The sequence below is a fragment of the Leptonychotes weddellii genome, chromosome 1, assembly GCF_054177405.1.
Source record: "Leptonychotes weddellii isolate Sample4059 chromosome 1, ASM5417740v2, whole genome shotgun sequence".
Lineage (NCBI taxonomy): Eukaryota > Metazoa > Chordata > Mammalia > Carnivora > Phocidae > Leptonychotes > Leptonychotes weddellii.
Window position 1 is genome coordinate 120,367,966 of NC_138369.1, and position 17,755 is coordinate 120,385,720.

Consider the following 17,755-nt stretch of genomic DNA (forward strand, 5'->3'; position numbering starts at 1 on the left):
ATGTGCTATGGTGAGCGCTGTGAATTGTGTAAGACTGATGAATCACAGATCTGTACCTCTGAAACAAATAATACATTATATTAAAAAAAAAAAAAGAAGAAGATAGCAAGAAGGGAAAAATGAAGGGGGGGACATCAGAGGGGGAGACGAACCATGAGAGACTATGGACTCTGAGAAACAAACTGAGGGTTCTAGAGGGGAGGGGGGAGAGGGATGGGTTAGCCTGGTGATGGGTATTAAAGAGGGCACGTACTGAATGGAGCACTGGGTGTTATACGCAAACAATGAATCATGGAACACTACATCAAAAACTAATGATGTAATGTATGGTGATTAACATAACATAATAAAAAAAATAAAATAAAATGTCAACATGCTATTCAGAAACATCCTCTATCATGTTCTAGTTGTAGGGAGGTGATGCAGGATAAGGAAGATCTGGGAGAGAAATTTGGGCAAAGGACTAAATTTTCATTTTTGGGACTTGGGAACTTACATTTCATTCATTTTAAAGGTAGAGATCCTGTTTGTGATCTCAGAAGTAAGCAGAGTGGGGAGTAGAACTGAACACATCTTCATTTTCCTCTCGTTCTTGAAACCCTTCATCAGGCCTGCTTTCTCTATGGAGCCTCCCCAGACTGTCCCTTCCCACACATACCCACTCTGGACCTCTCAGCATGTACCCACAGTTCACGACACTCCTGCTAGGTTGCTTGTGTGTTGTCACATCTTTCTGTATGTTGTGATATTCCTGCACCTTGTGTTTGTTCAGTGGTGTGATTGTGGTGGGAGTCGAGGTTTTGTCAAAGTAGGGTCAACAGCCTTCCAATTCTCCGTGAGTCTTCAAAATGTCTTGGTCAGAGGCACTCAGCATATGAGGCTGACTTGCCAAACAGATGGCTGAATGACAGAAAGGACAGGCCTTCCCACTACTGCTGTTCCCAGACCCTGGGCCCAGGCGACTCTCAACATGGAGCTCTCTTGGTCCTGCTATGCAAGGACAGTAGAACTATAAAGAAAGCATTCAATTTATTAGCAGCATGGGCTTGGGCAAGTCATTTATACTTTCTGTGCTTTCTGACACATATAATGAGAATAATCACGTTGACCTTCTAGGATTATTGTGAGGTTAAAATGAGATATACATTTAAAGTGATTAGCAGATAAAAGGTGTTCAATAATGAGAGTTATTGTTAATGTATGAATGATAGGATTTCAGGCTATTATTTCCAAAAAGATACATGATTGGTTATTAAAAAAGAAAAGCTTAAGTTGCTTTCAATCACTAAAATCAGGGAAGGATTTGAATTCATCCAGTTTAATTAAAAAAAAAAAAGATTAAAAACTCTAGAGAACAAACATAACCAAGTTTCTACAATAAAAAATTACGCGGAAAAAAATAAGCAGAAGATTAAAATAGAAGAAACATAAGAAGCAATGGCAATGTATGGAGTACATTTGGATTCTGATTCAAATAAACAATTAAAAATATGTAAGATAATTGGGAAAATGTGAACACTGACTGAATATCTGATAGATAAAAGGTGAAATTAAATGAAGTCACTTATGTCAAGGGGTTTTAAAATGGAGCTGGGAGGCCATTAAGGAGGTAGGCCTCATGCACGTCCTCACTGGGTGGAACAGTGAACTCTGAACTGGGCCAGACTGCAAATATTCCAAAGACTCAACCCGAACACCTGCAACTTGCTACATGAAGAGACTTTGCTTAGTGGTAACCTCAGTCACCAATTATATTCAGTCAAGATTAGTTTTCTGCCATCAACACCATCAAAATTCTCTGTAAACAACATATACAAGCATTCCCTTTTGTCTGTAAATACCCTTGACTTTTGTTCCCTGGGAGGGGCACTATTTGGGTTGCTGCCCAATCTGTGTTCCCCAAATTGCTATTCTGAGGCCCTAAACGAATGCTTTTGTTCTTACTTTAGCTCTGCCTCCTACTGCCTACAGGCAATAGTAGGGAATCATTGTCTTTCAATGTGATAATGGTGCTGGGGTTATATTTAAGAAAAAGTCGTATTTTAGAGGTACATACTGAAATATTTACAGGTGAAATTATAGGATGTCTGGAATTTTTTCAAAATATTCTGGGGCAGAGGGAATGCATGGGACGTATTAATAAAACGTGATTGATTATAAGCAGGTAATTGCTGAAGGTGGCTGATGGGTATACGGAAGTTCATTGTGCTTTCTACTTTTATCTGTGTTGGAAATTTTCTGTAACAAAAAGTATTTTTTTTAATGCAGTTTCTTTTATTGCCATTACAAGACTCAGTCTGAGAGCCACAAATATGAAAAAATCTGCCACATCCTCTCTGGTAATTATGAACAAATACAATGCCTGAAACTCAAAATCCAGCTGAATGTTGGAAATAGTTTGACATTTCACTTTTAACATTAGCCAAAAGAAACAGAAATCTGCTATATCTGCCACCAAATTAGCACTTCAGACTTGCAATTGTTAACACCTCAAAACTATGGGGGAGATTTTAAGCTCAGCTAATGAGCGAACTGTTTCATTTTGGTTTTGGCAAGGGTTAACCTTTGCCAGATATTTCCTTGTTAGTGTTTAAGCTTTATCAACTAGCCTTCTTATTAACTGGAATTTTTATTTTGCTATGATGTGTATGTTTTTTCCCTTAATACCTACTAAGTTCCCAAGAGGGGCCAAAACAATATATATTTTTTAACAAGGTCCTATTATCTCCTCTTTTAAAAAGTCTGCCTCTAGGCTCACGGAGGTGGGGGAGACCATCCCTGCAGTGAGTCTTCTACAAGACTGCAGGCTCTTTCAGCCACTGTGGGCTTTCCTTTCTGCCACCAGCCATTACTCTCTCTCTCTCTGAAGATACGTTTTTGAAACCTATGTTAGTCACATTATGGAACAAAGCTCAACTCCCTCACTTAACTAGTCCCTTTTCTCTAGAGGCCAAAAAACTTGGGGTGGGGGTGGGTGAAGAAATAGAAGTAACCTTTAAAAGATAGAGGTTGATCAAGAAAAAGGAATTCCTCATAAAGAGCTGCTTGGGTACAGAATAAGAGGGGGAAGACAGCTGTTGAATATCCCCCCCTTGAAAAATAAGGGAAGGTAGGAACTTTCTGGTTGGAGGCTTTTAGGAAGTCCTGCCAGCAAAAGAAGGGAGTCCTGGCCCCCTGTAGAGACTTCTCCCCTTTCCAAATCCTGATTCTCAATAGCAAGGTCTCAGATGCACTTCCTACTCTCCATATAACTAGTACTGTCTGCCAATGTGGATTGCCAAGAAATGTCCAGACCACTGCTGGTGACAGGACAGAAGCACTTTCTCCAAGCAAGGGTCACCAATACCCACAATCCCAGATCAATCTCCAGCATGCTTAGAATGAAGGACAAGGTACTAGATCTTCTAGGAAAAAACTGAAACCCCTTGACAGGGCGAGCACTTACATTCCAGCTTATCCTGAGGTCTCCCCATCTCCAGCAGGGACAGGTAACACACGACATCCTTCAGGTACACTATGGGAGATTCTGAGCCTGGAGTTGGAGCAACAGCGTTTCCCAGGGGGGCTGCAGCAACCTGTTCTTTAGCTGGCACTTGCTTCTCAGTGATCTTTGATTCTGTGATCGGCAAAAGGAAACCATCCAAAGACACTTAATGTTTGGTAAATATTAAACCCCTTTTGTTGCTCCATCATTTTCTTGATAGAGGCCAGAATTTTATACAAGTGTCCTCAAAAGTGTTGGTTACTTAAATATGATCAAATCAGTGGCCCTAGAAATCTAGTTTGTGGAGTTCATACTCTCTGAATGGACCTCATTCTGATCCTTTCAAGACTCTATAACCTTGTAAGAAATTCACCTATACCCTGTGAATTTCCAGAAAAGATGACAGTGATTTTTAGTAATATCAATAGCCAACAGGTAAATGTCATTTAGCCTAACTGTCTGGGAACACACTCAGTTTGTAGAATTTTGGCTAGGATTCCAAAATCCAGACTATTGGCCATTTACCGATAGACCTTTTCACAATTTTCTTCTCAAATACATTTAAAGATAAGTAAGAAGATGAATATTTAAAAAAGAAAACTGGGATCAACAATCAACAAATTTCCAGAAACTAGGAAGAATTTTGACTAGCTGCAAGCCTAATCAGTTGGATTAAGAAAATGCAGAAAGTGGTTTATCATACCACAGAAATAGAGTGAGTTTTCCTTCTCTTAGGTAAGAAAATGCTGTCTCTCTTATACTCTTTGTCCTCTAGTTCAGAAACATGAGGTTATTACTAATGAGAAAACTGGGCACCTATACTTTACTGTGTGAATTATACTTTCTTGAGGTACTTTAAGGGCCATCTCTCTTCTCCCAGTCTCTCCAGATCCACGCCCATCAGAAATGATCTCTTAATATCCAGGAAGAGGGTGCAACTCATAGAAAACATGGGGAAAAGTAAGAGGAAGACTGGGAGTGGAAAATCCAGGTAGGTGTTGTACCACTAAGTAATGGAGTGCTGAAGGCATGGGCAGAGAGAGCTGGCCCTGATAGTAATGCCTGCTGGGGAAGGCAATGCTATCAGTACACTTTTTGTTCAGAGAGCCAAAGTGCCATGCAAAGGAAAACAGTTCGTGTCACGCCAGTAGAGCTCTGCCACATGAAAGCCTACCGGTCCTAGGAGTTTCGTGGTCTGAAAAGGCATTTAACCATGATCCAGATGGACAGGGGGTGAGACCACTGTCTCACCGACACTCTATGTACGCTACAAGGGGCCCTGTGAAGAGACCAAGATGGAGCTTATGAAGCAAAGCTGCAAGACAAGGAAAGGAAGCTCCATCCTGAAGTCTCCAAAAATCAGACCTTTGGAAACAATTTCCTACTGGACAAGACCCTAGGAGGTTGCAAGAAGATATAACCTCTAGGCAGAAAGCCTCACAGGTGAGCAAGTTGAGACAAAAATATAATAGGATGAGATTAAAAAAAAAGACAATGAGATGGGGGAAATTGCAATAAAATTACATATGCAACAGAAGTATTAAAATCATCACTGGAGGAAAAGTTAGGAAAAAACATAGTAACATAGAAGACAAATGTGAGAAATCCTTTGTACTGGATAGCCCATTATACCTCAAGTTACTGTTACATCCTCAGATTATCCATCCATTAAAACGCTATTACAATGACTTCTATTTTGACTAAATTGGAATAACAGTACCAGATTTACCCTTCTATTGAAACAACTAAAAACTGGACAAAAAATATGAAACAATGGTTCATAGGACACTGAACGTGGTAGCACCAAATGGTGATCCCAAGAGATAAAAAACAAATGAGATGATCACTGTAATTGTCACATTTTACTGTCCAGAAAGAGTTTCTAGGCTGCAGCACAGGGAAGGGGAACCCAGGAAGATCCTGGAAGTCTCTCTGAGTTGAGGAGGCGGAGTTTGGAGTCTGGGGAGTCCCATGTGGCTAGAGTTCACAGAGCAGCGCACCAAAGAGGAGGAAGCTGCACGGGGAGAACTCCAGAGATCTATAGAGGGTCTCCTGTGAGTAATCAGTGGAGAGTTTCCCTCAATTATTCAGCCAAGTAACAATTAGCACAGATGTGTAAGGAGACTACTTGAGGCTAGGGAAAGAATCAGTATTGGAAGGAACAATCCCTGGAATGCAGGAATAGTGTCTATTCTCACCAACCAAGGTAGAAAACCCCCATATCTCAAGAAGCATCAGGTAGAGTACTTGGAAGAGTTTTGCTTTGGTAGTTGGGTGAAATTAGTAAATACCTCTCTGGTTCTGCCTAACAAAGCTTCAAAAGCTTGACCCAAAAGAGGTTAAGTATTTCCAAGTAACCTAAATGTGCCCCAAAACAAACCTCAAGAATTTTTTTTTTTTAAAGATTTTATTTATTTATTTGAGACAGAGAGAATGAGAGAGAGAGAGCACATGAGAGGGGGAGGGTCAGAGGCAGAAGGAGGCTCCCTGCCGAGCAGGGAGCCCGATGCGGGACTCGATCCAGGGACTCCAGGATCATGACCTGAGCCGAAGGCAGTTGCTTAACCAACTGAGCCACCCAGGCGCCCGAAACCTCAAGAATTTTTATAAGAATACAAAAATATCCAACACCCAGTGATGTAAAATTTTCAATGTCTGGCATTTAACAAAAAAATGACAGGTATGCAAGAAGAAAATACGCAAATTAATGAGAAAAAGCAATTGACATGGAGCCAGAAATGACACAGTGATACAATAGATAAAAACTTTAGGGGCGCCTGGGTGGCTCAGATGGTTAAGTGTCTGCCTTCGGCTCAGGTCATGATCCCAGGGTCTTGGGATCGAGCCCCACATCGGGCTCCTGGCTCGGCGAGGAGCCTGCTTCTCCTTCTCCCTCTGCCTCTCTCCCTGCTCATGCTTTCTCCCTCCCTCTCTCACTATCTCTGTGTCTCATATGAATAAATAAAAATAAAATCTTTTAAAAAAAATAGATAAAAACTTTACAATAATTATTACAAGTGTATTCCATCTGTCCAAGAAGCTAGAGGAAAGATTGCATATGTTAAGAAGAGACATAACAGATATGTAAAAAATGCCCCCAACAATTGTCTAGATATGATGTGTGGGAAATGAAAAAATGCACTGAATAGGATTAGCAGTGGATTACACATTGCAGAAGAAAATATTAGTGAATTTGAAGCATGGCAATAGAAACTATCCAAAAAGACTAAAAAAAAAAAAAGTATCATATCAGTGAGCTGTGGGACAACTTGAAATAGACATGTAATTGGAATACCTGAAGAAGAGAGAAAGAAGTAGAAAAAAATTGAAGAAATAATGGCTGAAATTCTTCCAAATTTGTTGATATTTGATAAAAGCTATATAATCTCAGGTCCAAGATGCTCAACGAACCCCAAACACAAGAAACATGAATTAAACTACACCAAGGAACATTATAATCAAGTTGATTAAATCAGTGATAAAGGAAAAAAATCATAAAAGAAGCCAGAGGAAAAGAGACACCTTATATAGAGACAAACAAAGATGAGAATGACTGTAGTTTTCTCACTGGAAAGAAAGCAAGCTGAAAGCTAATGGAACAACACCTTTAAAATACTAAAAGAAAAAAAAAATCTGTCAACCTAGAATTCTTTCTTTTTTAAGATTTTATTTATTTATTTGAGACACAGAGAGAAAGAGAGAGAGCATGAATGGAGGGGAGGGGCAGAGAGAGAGGGAGAAGCAGACTCCCCTCTGAGCAGGGAGCCAAACCTGGGGCTCAATCCCAGGATCCCGGGATCATGACCTGAGCTGAAGGCAGATGCATAACTGACTGAGCCACCCAGATGCCCCTGTCAACCTAGAATTCTTTACTTACAGTGAAATATCTTTAGGAAAAAAAGGCAAAGTAAAGAATTTTTCAGATATACAAAACTGTACAGAGTGGCAATACAAGAAATGATATAGAACATCTTTTTAGTAGAATTATACCATATGGAAACCTAGATTTATACATAAGAATAAAGAGTACTAAAACAGGTAACCACATGGGTAAAGATAAAAAGTATTTTTATTAGTTCAATCTCTTTAAAAGATAATTAACTACTGAAGCAAAAATAATAACAATGTGGTTGTACAGTTTATAATTTAACATACATAGAAGTAAAATGTATAACAATAGCACAAAGGCCTAGGTGGAAGAAATGGAGGTATACTGAGGTAAATTTCTTTTTTCTTTTTTGAAGATTTTATTTATTTATTTGACACAGAGAGAGAGACAGCACAAGCAGGGGGAGCAGCAGACAGAGGGAGAGGGAGAAGCAGGCTCCCCACCGAGCAGAGAGCCCGAAGTGGGGCTTGATCCCAGGATCCTGGGATCATGACCTGAGCCGAAGGCAGACACTTAACCGACTGAGCCACCCAGGCGCCCCTATTGCAGTAAATTTCATATAGTATATGCAAAGTGGAATAATATTACTTGAACATAGACTGTGATAGTTAAAAGTCACTAAAATAATGTAACAAAGAGTTATAGCTAATAACATTAAAAAGGAGATAAATGAAATAATAATTCAACTAATTAAAAGAAGACAGAAAAAGAGCAAAAGGGAAAGAAAGGACAGATGGGGGGAAAAAAACAAATAGCAAGATGGTACTTTTAAACCTAATGATATTAAGTATCACAGTAAATTTAAATGTTCTAAAATTCTAACTAAAAGGCAGAGATAGTCAGCTTAGATAAAAAAGACCCAACCAACTACATGTTTCCTATAAAAAAGTCATTTTAAATATAAAGACACAAATACATTAAAGGAATGGAGAAAGATATCACTATAACTCTAGTTAACTAGAATGGCTACCTTAATTATGAATATAATTATAATAAAGTAGATTTCAAAGCAAAGAGTATTACCAGGAATAAAGGGAGTCATTTCATAATGGAGAGGTGATATCATCACAAGAACATAATGATCCTAAACTTTCTATTCCTTGATCTTTACCTAAAAGGAATGAAAGCTGTCCACATAAAGACGTGTACTAAGAATATTCATGTTTTATATGTAATAGCCTCAAACTGGAAACAACCCAAAAGTCCATCAAGAGGTGAATGGATAAACAAATTTTGGAATATCCGCCTATATATTGGAATACTAATCAGCATTAAAAATATGTTAATTATTGATACATACAACAACATGGATAAATTTTAAAACTATTATGCTGAGTAAAAGAAGCCACACCAAATAATGTACATACTGTATGATTCTATGTATAAGGATAGAAAATTCAGTCTAATCTATAGTAACAGCAAGCAGATCAGTGATAGTACAGAGATGCAGGTGGTGGTAGGGAGGGTGGGAGAAAGCGATTGTAAGGCAACTTTGGAGATGATAGACATCTTCATTATATCGATGTGGTCCTGGTTTATAGGTGTATACATATGGAAAAAATTATTAATTGTATACTTTAAACATGTGCAATTCATTTTATGCCAATTATACCTCACCAAAGCTGTTTTAAAACATTATTACAGCCTTTTCCAAAGATCCTTGGATTACCAGAACTATGACTGGATCTTGAACCACTGTTCTAAGATGTACTGGTCACCCCAGTCATGGAAATGCTGGGATACAGAAGGACTGAGGGGCACATGGTCCTACTAGTGCTTTTCCTCCTCAAGCTGCCTTATGTAAAACACTCCCAACCTATGGCCATCTAAGTACATCCCTCAGGGACCATCAGTAATAAAAGACTAACACCGTCTTCCAGATTACAGAAGTTCTGTCTAGGTGCCATGTCATAAACCTTTTTGCTTGAGGGTTCTTAGGCAGGCCTGACTAGTTCCACCTTCTCTCCTAGTCTCTGTATTACTTGTTGCCTCTAGTTGGGCAGTGTTGCATAGTGGAAAGAAAACCAAGCTAGAGGCAGAGGACTGGGTTTCTAGCTCTGGGTTTGTGCTAAATGGTGTGTGATCTTGCACGAGTGGGCTTACTATATTCAACCTCAGATTTTTCATCTGTGGAAAGAGGACTTGCATTAAAATTGATCTTTACCAAAAGTCTTGAATGACATGAAAAATGTTTGTGAGTATAATGTTAAGTGAAAAACAAAGCTGGTTCCAAAATATGTATAGTCTGATTCCAATTCTGTAAAAAAATGTATAGAAAAAACCTACAAGGATACGTGTATGCATGCATGTGTGTAACTTCACTGGTAAATTATGGGTGATTTTGTTGATTCCTTCTTTTTTTTTTGTACTCTTCAAATTTTTGGCAGTGTAACTGTGTTGCTTTTACAATTGGGAAAAACTAAGAAACAACTGAAGGACTGTCCTTGAGAGTTCAATATTCCAAGTTGCTGAAATATCTCAAGAGCCTAAAGACCGAAATAAAAACCAGGAGAATAAAGTTCACATCGTTTAACCCATTTAGACCTGGGCATTGAGGGAAGGGTGCATTCAGGCTTTCCTAGCTGACATCCTGACAGTGACAGATTGCTCAAGGCTCTGAGTCTATGTCTGGTCTTAGTGAAAGCCGCTCTCTGTTGTGCCTATGGACCCAACCGTTCACCTACTGGGTTCTGGAAATGAATAACTTGAACTGGGTTGTTCTAGATCCTAGCTTGGAGATTGCTCTCATAGGCCTAAATAAGCCATAGCAAATGAGAATCTAGTTTCCTCTGGCTTCTGCTTGGGCGACAGGAAAAGGTTGGGATTTTTAACAGATGGCCTGATCTAAGGTGATACCAGAAGTTGGCTCTTCCTTATTGGCAGAGGCCCCTCTCTGTGGTATCCGTCTGTCCCTACATTCCTGTTTCTGGTGAACTGGGGCATCTAATTAAGACATCCATGGAAGGCGGCCTAACAGGAAAAGGATTTTCTACTTTAAATTTCAAGTCACAAGAGATGAAAAAATGCTATATACCTCCCTGGGCCAGCAGTCAGATCATTACCCTTTTATTATCTGACCACAGGAAACTGATACTCTCCAGACACAAGGAATATGGTACATCACAAATCACTTCTCCAGGAGGAAGTCTCTAGAAGTTGCTCTCAGACCCAGAATGATACAAATGTTGCAAATAAACCTGGTGGTCAAATACACCAGCCAAGTTCCATTATCAACATCGATTACCTTTTCTCAAATATCATGTAATGACAGCACCCCCAATAAGTCCTTCCTTGGTTACTCAGAAATTTCAGCCACTAAAACCAGTCCTACCCAGACAATTTGGAACCTCAGGGAATGAAGTACAATTTCTCTCAAGTTCCTCTTGAAGTTCCAGATACTTGGACTAAGAAAGTCTCTGGGTAAAGAATCTGGGTCCAAATGCTTGTCATGGTTGATTTTCTTACTCAGAGTTTAGAATCTCAAGGTTTCCAATTTCACCCTTCTCTTCCTATTATGAGAATACTTTATGTCATAGCATGCCTCTGCTATTCCACATATGATTTAAGACTGATTTATAACTTAAATCCATTTACCCAAGCGGCCATAGACATAGGATGGGTGGGTGGATGCTGGGAAGGGCAGGTGGGTGAGCCATACTTTGTAGAGTCTTGCCTTGATGCTGCCCCTGAAGGCCTCAGGAAGGCACCGATGCTCGTAATCCTTGCTTCGTGGAGCTCTATGAGAAGCCTGAAATTTGCTGAGCTTTTGGTCCAGAGGCAACTTTCCTTTCCCAACTGTGCTCTGCTTTTCATCCACAGTAAATTTTTTATCTCACCAGTCCTTCAGTTATACCCTGAAAACTCTATAATCCTTCCAGTTGCCCTTTTTGCCATGACTAGAAAAAAGATTAGAACTACATCTAGTATCCACTTGAAAATATTCTCTCATCCTTCCAGGTCCCTGGCAAATAGATGAAAATAATGTTAACTGCTTCACCTTGCTCCTCCTCCTGACTTATTAAAACCGGGGCATGTAAATACCTCCAATTCTCCCAACTGTGCCTTTGTGCTAGTGTTCTACATTTCACTTCTATGTATGTTAGAAACTGCACAACACAATGTCATTTTTTTTGCTTCGATAGTTAATTGCCTTTCAAAGAGATTTAACTAATAAGAAAAATATTCTTTGTATTTCCCCATGTGGTTATCAGTTTCAGCACTCTTCATTCTTGTATGTAAACCCAGGTTTCCATATGGTATAGTTCTACTAAGAAGATTCCCTTTACCATTTCTTGTAGTGCAGCTCTATACAGTTTTGTCCAACTGAGCTCACTCTTACCTTCTTGCCCTACCCACCTTCAACCATCCACAGGCAGAGTCATCTGTATCTCAGCCCTAGAGCCACTTCTTTATGTACATGCTCTGCCTGTCTCTGCCTCTGCATCTCTCTCCCTCTCTCTCTCTCTCTCACACACACACACACAGGCACACACACACTCACTCAAACCCCCATCATATACTTTCTCCCAAGAAGGTTCCCCTTCTCCCCTTTCTGGCCAGGCAGCCCCAACAGAAGTAAATAAGTAATGAGCCGCCCTGTTTCAGGGCAAGTGAAGCAAAAGCCTGATCAAGCCTCAGAATCCCAGCACATTTGAGTGGTAAAGGCCCCAAAGACAGAGGCCGACAAGATCTGCTTAAAGGATTTACAATGACACGGAGACAAACTGCTGGTTAGATTTACCCCTCTCCTCCCAAGGATGGGGTATTCTCTACTGCACCCCACCCCGCAAATCTAGTATTATAAAGACTTACCTGTATCAGGGGCACAGGCCTCATCTGCTTTGGCAGCATTATCCACATTCTGTATGTTGGTGTCTGGGGAGTAAGAAGAAGGTTTGAGGACCAGCTCATGTTCTCTAGCTTCTTAGAGAGACAGGTAGGGAACCTTCCTATGGGGTCTCGATCACTTGAGTTGTGTGTCTCTGAGTGTCAGCTGGGTTTATGCTGACTTATTGGGGTTGGCTATGTCTCCCTCATTACAGCCCAAGCTTCAAGAAGACAGTGACCACACCTTACCCTTCCTCTGACACTCCTGGGCTCATTCCAGCCTGGGTACATGACCTGAAGGTGCTCCCTCCAAAGGCTTCTTGCAGTCTTTGCAGAAGGTTCTCTTCCCCTGCCATGCATTTGTTTGGGCTTCCTCTCCTCCCCATGTCCCCTCTGATCCTGAGGGCAGGAATTTTGCCCCTCTTTGTTTCTCTGAGAGAGCCATCAGACACGGCTTCCTGTGAGGACCTCTGGGGAAAGGAGTCCTGGTGCCCTGATCCCCATTCACACCCCATAAGGAAGTTACTATGCACAGAGCACCCGTTAGAAATGCAGCTGTGCCTGTGGCAAATGCATCAGAGCTACAAAATCTCCTTTCTATCTTGGGTAACACTGGTCTACATACCTGGGCCACCGGCCTCATTGCTGGCCCTGTCCATTGGGTGGTCAGGGGTCTCCCGCCTGGGCTTCTGGCTGAAGGCCAGGAAGAGGTGTGTGCTCAGTGGCTGAGGAAGGTCCACCTCCAGGTACGCCCTCATGAACAGCTTGAAGACATCGTAGCTAATTGGCTGAGAAGAAACAAAGAGGACAGAGAAACTGGGGAGGGGGCAGGCAGGCAAGAGAAATGAAACGGAAGCAGAAGGAAGTGTGGGACTTGGTGGGTGCAGGAATGAAAAGGCCAGGAAGTGATGGAGAATAACAAGCACAGGGAGCAGGGGACAGGATGCAAGAAAGAGATGACACTGGTGGTTGCATGTTGGGGCTTGCAAGAGGCTTCTGTAATAAGATGTGTCCAAAACTAGGTAGAAAGGGGGTGATGGGGAACGGGCATTGGGAGTGGAGGCCACAGAGAAGGGCTCTGCCTGAGTCGAGGCCCACAAGCCAGACTGCTCTCTAATAAGCAGGATTTGGTCTGTGCCCTGGAATCTTAATGAAGATGAAGAAGGACATAGTGGAAAATACGATGGAAAGATGGTTCTTCTGTGGTGTCTCCATTTTCTGCTTGTGTTGTGAGGGATGTGATTCCTGAGTGGTCAGGTCTCAGAAAATAGGAAAAGACAGGCTCCATCCTTCATTACTTTCATAACTGATCTTCCCTGGATGAACCTCAAGAGAACAGGAGAGGGTATGTGATGGCTCAGCTGCTCTCAAAACATGTCCTTGTGAAGGTTTTAGGCACTGGGAGAAGAGCAGGAAGCCAAGGACAGAAGGTAGAATCAAGAAACATGCCAAAAACTAGAACCTCTCCCTGCTGTATCTCTCCCACTACTGCCTGGCTTCTGGTCCCGGGCTGGGAGCAACCATGCCAGAAAAGGCTGCTGTACTCAGCAAACACTCAACAAAGACAGTTTGCAGTGAGTCATCACTGGCTCGTGCTCTGATGGCATCAGATTCTTCATCAAATCGGCAGATGCTCCTGGAAATCACTGAGGAAGCTCTACTCTAAGATCTGCTGTGAAGGCTTTTGTAAATAATAACAGCCATGAGAATAAAATCCCTTTTTGGGAGCCTACTTGGCTCTCCTTCCAAAATGTTGATAGCATTTAACCCCTTGTCTCTTCTAGAAAATCTGGGAGCCTTCCCAGAACCATGAGCTGGCTTAAATATATACAACCAGGTCTGGAATACAAAGTTTTGGCCCTAAAAACAAGCAATGCCCTCTTGACCCCATTGGGAGGGAGCTCACAAGGCAGTTTCTACTTGCTCCAGGCTGTCCTTTGCAGAGTGGAGGAAGCCTGATTTGGTTGGACAGAGGATAATGCAGGCTCCTAGCAGATTAAGGGATCTCTAGATTCATATTTCTTGTGACAACTACCACCAATATGCCTCTATCTCTCTGTCTTTTCTACCCCTGAGTCTCTGTGTTTCTCTTTCTGACCCTGTCTCCACAGCCTCATCACCCAAGTGTTCTGCCCCACACATCCTCCTCTTTATCAGTCTGCAAGAGCAAAATCTTTTCCTCCTACTTTCCAGGTGTAACCTACCCACTATGACCCTTGATTCCACCCTCTCTCCATCTGAAGGCATCTCCCAGCATCTGCTTTTCTGCCTGCAAGCATGTTCAAAGTCACTGTTCCAAAGAAATGGCTGGATACTCGAGTTACTAGCCTGTCCTTCTTCTCTTCCCCTTCTATGTGCCCTGGCCAGACCACACTAGCCTGTTACCTCTTTAGTCCCATTTAGTCTGGGTTCTAGCCCATCACCTCTGAACCCACTCTCTTGAAAGTCATCAATTCAGTTGTCTCTTTTTTGACTTGCTCATCTTTGGCTTCTCTGAAGCATTCCATCCTCTCTTCTTAAACTTTGTTTTCCATGTTTTTGTGCTATTTTGGTTTTCTTCATTCTCTGATTTGACTCTTTGCTGATGGCACTGTTATATTTTAAAAGGCTCTTTTTGCATTGTCTTTTCCTTCACACTATTTAAATTGACAAGCACTGTTTACAATGTACAATTGACTCTTGAACAACATGGGTTTGAACTGTACAAGCCCATTTACTTGTGGAAATTTTCAATACAGTACAGCACTGTCAATGTATTTTCTCTTCCTTATGATTTCTTTAATGACATTTTCCTTTCTCTGGCTTCCTTTATTGTATAATATAGTACAGTATATACAATACATATAACATATAAAATATGTGTTAATCAACTATTTATGTTAAAAGTAAGGCTTCCAATCAACAGTAGGCTATTAGTAATTAAGCTTTTGGGGAGTCAAAAGTTATATGTGGATTTCCGACTATGTTGGGGTAGAGCAATCTTAACCCCCACGTTACTCAAGGGTCAACAGTAGTTTTGAGCCCCAAAGTGTCCCGTTAATCTTACCAAATTGAGAACTATCAGCAGAAAATATTTCTGGAAAACAGACTATACTAAATGATTTTTAAAAAGAGCAAGTTTAGTTAAACCAAGTCTAATATAACGCTCTTCAAAAACCAAAGTTGAAAGATCATCAAACAAGAGCAGTGTGGGATTCAGGGGACCTCGTGACTAGTCTCAGCTCTACCCTATTTCCCCCTCTTTGTGAACCTCAGTTTCTTCTTCAGCAGATGGTGAGTGCTGAATGAGAAGATCTCAAGTTCTCAGCTTCTATTAACTCCCTCCCTCAACCAGCTCCTCTTCCTGACCCTGCAGTTTCTGCTAATACTGACAATACCAGGCTCCATTTTGAACTCCCAGTCACTGGAGACTAGGTGTTGTCCCTTCCTTTTATTCACTGTTCTTTTGCCACGTCTGTCACCTCCAGGTCTTTTCTGTGTGTCCACTGTCCAGCTGCCTCCACCCAGACGAGAAGCTATAGAGGCCCGGTGTTCCCTGGTTTCAGACTTCTGTTCTGTACCTCCTACCTGGACCACTGCAATACTTCTCAATTTGCCTCCACCCGCATCTGTCAGTCCTCCCATCTCATCCATCCTTGCCAGATTGATCTTCCCAAAGCACAATTCTGAACAGATTGCTTTCCTACACAAAAACATTCCATGCCTACTAATTGCCCATGGGAGAGGTGAGATCAGTTTTAAATCATATGTCCCTCTATAACATTTTGAGCATGCATTCCCATTTATCTTTACTTATAAATTGTATACATGTACTACTGTGCTCCTCTCTATTACATACTATAAAACATACACAAGAGAAGAAATTAGAAAATAGAAGAAAGATGAGATAAAAATCAATATGAATAATGAATCATGGAACACTACATCAAAAACTAATGATGTAATGTATGGTGATTAACATAACATAATTAAAAATCAATGTGCATAGAAGGTCTAATTTGCAATGTTCCCACACACCAGGGGATCATCCTGTGTACTCCTTGAGTCCTCTGGGATTCACAGCCCTCCCATAATCCCACTCCAACCTAGATTTATAACTACTTCAAGCTCTGAGATCATTCTGGTCTTTTCTCCTATTATTCCCTATGTGTACCTCTACCCTGTGTCCACACTGATCTCCATGTTCTTTCCTGGTCAAGCCTCCATGCGTATCTCATAAAATGCTTCCTTCTCTACCTGTTCAAACTCTAGCTATCCTTTAAGGTCCAGCCCAGATGTCACCTCCTCCAGGAAGCCTGGTATGATCCCTTGTACCTGAATTTCTGTACTTTTCCACTTCAGTTCATGTCCTATGACACTTTTATCAGCTGCCCTCTTATTAATACAGAGTTGTTTATGATAAATATATCCTTAGTTCCTCAACTACATCTAGAGATCTGGGAAGGTAGTGAAATATCCTATTTTATCTAAGTATCCCCACACCACATATGACAGTGTTTCCTGACAGGTATTTTAATGGCTGTGGGGTTTCTTGCTGTACACTTGGCTGTCATCAATTACTGTAGGGTCTATTCAGTCAATATATATGTACTGAACCTCCTATGTACAAGAAACACCTTGGGGAACACACACAGAGGTCTATACCTTCAAGAGACTCAGGTGTTGAAATAATTCCAATACAGGATCAATAGTGGTGCGTACAGGAAAAGTACTGACAAACTATTATGAGAACTTAGAAAACGATGATTGAACCCATGTCCAACCATTCATGACCCTATTCAGGGGAACGGGATGGCATAGAATAAACCCAGAAACAAAGGACATTCACACCAGAAGAGCCCAGACCTCCTCATGTCACTGAGGTTCTGAAAGTTCAGTCACTTGCCCAGCCATCAAGCAGCAGAGTAAAACCAGAAGCCTGATCTTCTGACTCCCAGTCCAGTGCTCCAGCTCCCGCGTCTGTTCCAGGTCCCAGTGCTAACATATGGCTCCCTGTCACTCTCTCCAAGAACCTCAAGTACAGTATGCAAAAAAATGTGACTGTGTACCACTCTCAGAGTTGTATCTGAGTTATGAGAGAGTGAGTTCTTTACGAGCAGAAGCCAGGCTCAGAGGAGCTGTTAGTGAATGTGGGTAGAAAGTGGTTTACTATGCCCAAACCAGATAAACAAACACTATGAGGCATGCTGAGCCATGTCTTTGCTCTGGAATAACATGCTAGGCACTGTCATGACGCAGGCCTGTTTTTTCCCAGAAACTGCCACTTTCATATAGGAACTAACTGGGAAATTGCTGTTTCTGCAATCTGTTTCAAGTGCGAATTTTTGCACAGGTCAAGAAGGGAGGGGAACCAGATGGACAGCTTACTGTGTATAGGGCAGTTTATATACATGATCTCATTTAAGTCTTGAAACAACAGTGTGAGGTGTGACTATTACTGCCATTTGGTGAATGAAAAAAATTCTGAAAACATGAATAACTTGCTCAGAGTCATAAAGCAAGTGGCAGAGCTGGTGGGCTCTGTGCTTAGATGTGTCTGAGTCTAAGATCATAAG

The 17,755-nt window shown here is 41.2% G+C and overlaps 1 protein-coding gene across 1 annotated transcript in view; it reads right to left on the reverse strand.

The window, feature by feature from the left end:
* The window catches only part of DGKG (diacylglycerol kinase gamma), a 202,566-nt gene that overhangs the window by 134,917 nt on the left and 49,894 nt on the right, over positions 1-17,755 (reverse strand). Inside the window, exons 4-7 of the mRNA XM_081831122.1 lie at positions 12,826-12,988; positions 12,186-12,248; positions 3,431-3,616; positions 3,185-3,222 (exon numbers count right to left, since the gene is read on the reverse strand). Of these exons, the coding sequence (XP_081687248.1) occupies positions 3,185-3,222; positions 3,431-3,616; positions 12,186-12,248; positions 12,826-12,988 (450 nt within the window). The remainder of the gene's footprint in view (positions 1-3,184; positions 3,223-3,430; positions 3,617-12,185; positions 12,249-12,825; positions 12,989-17,755) is intronic.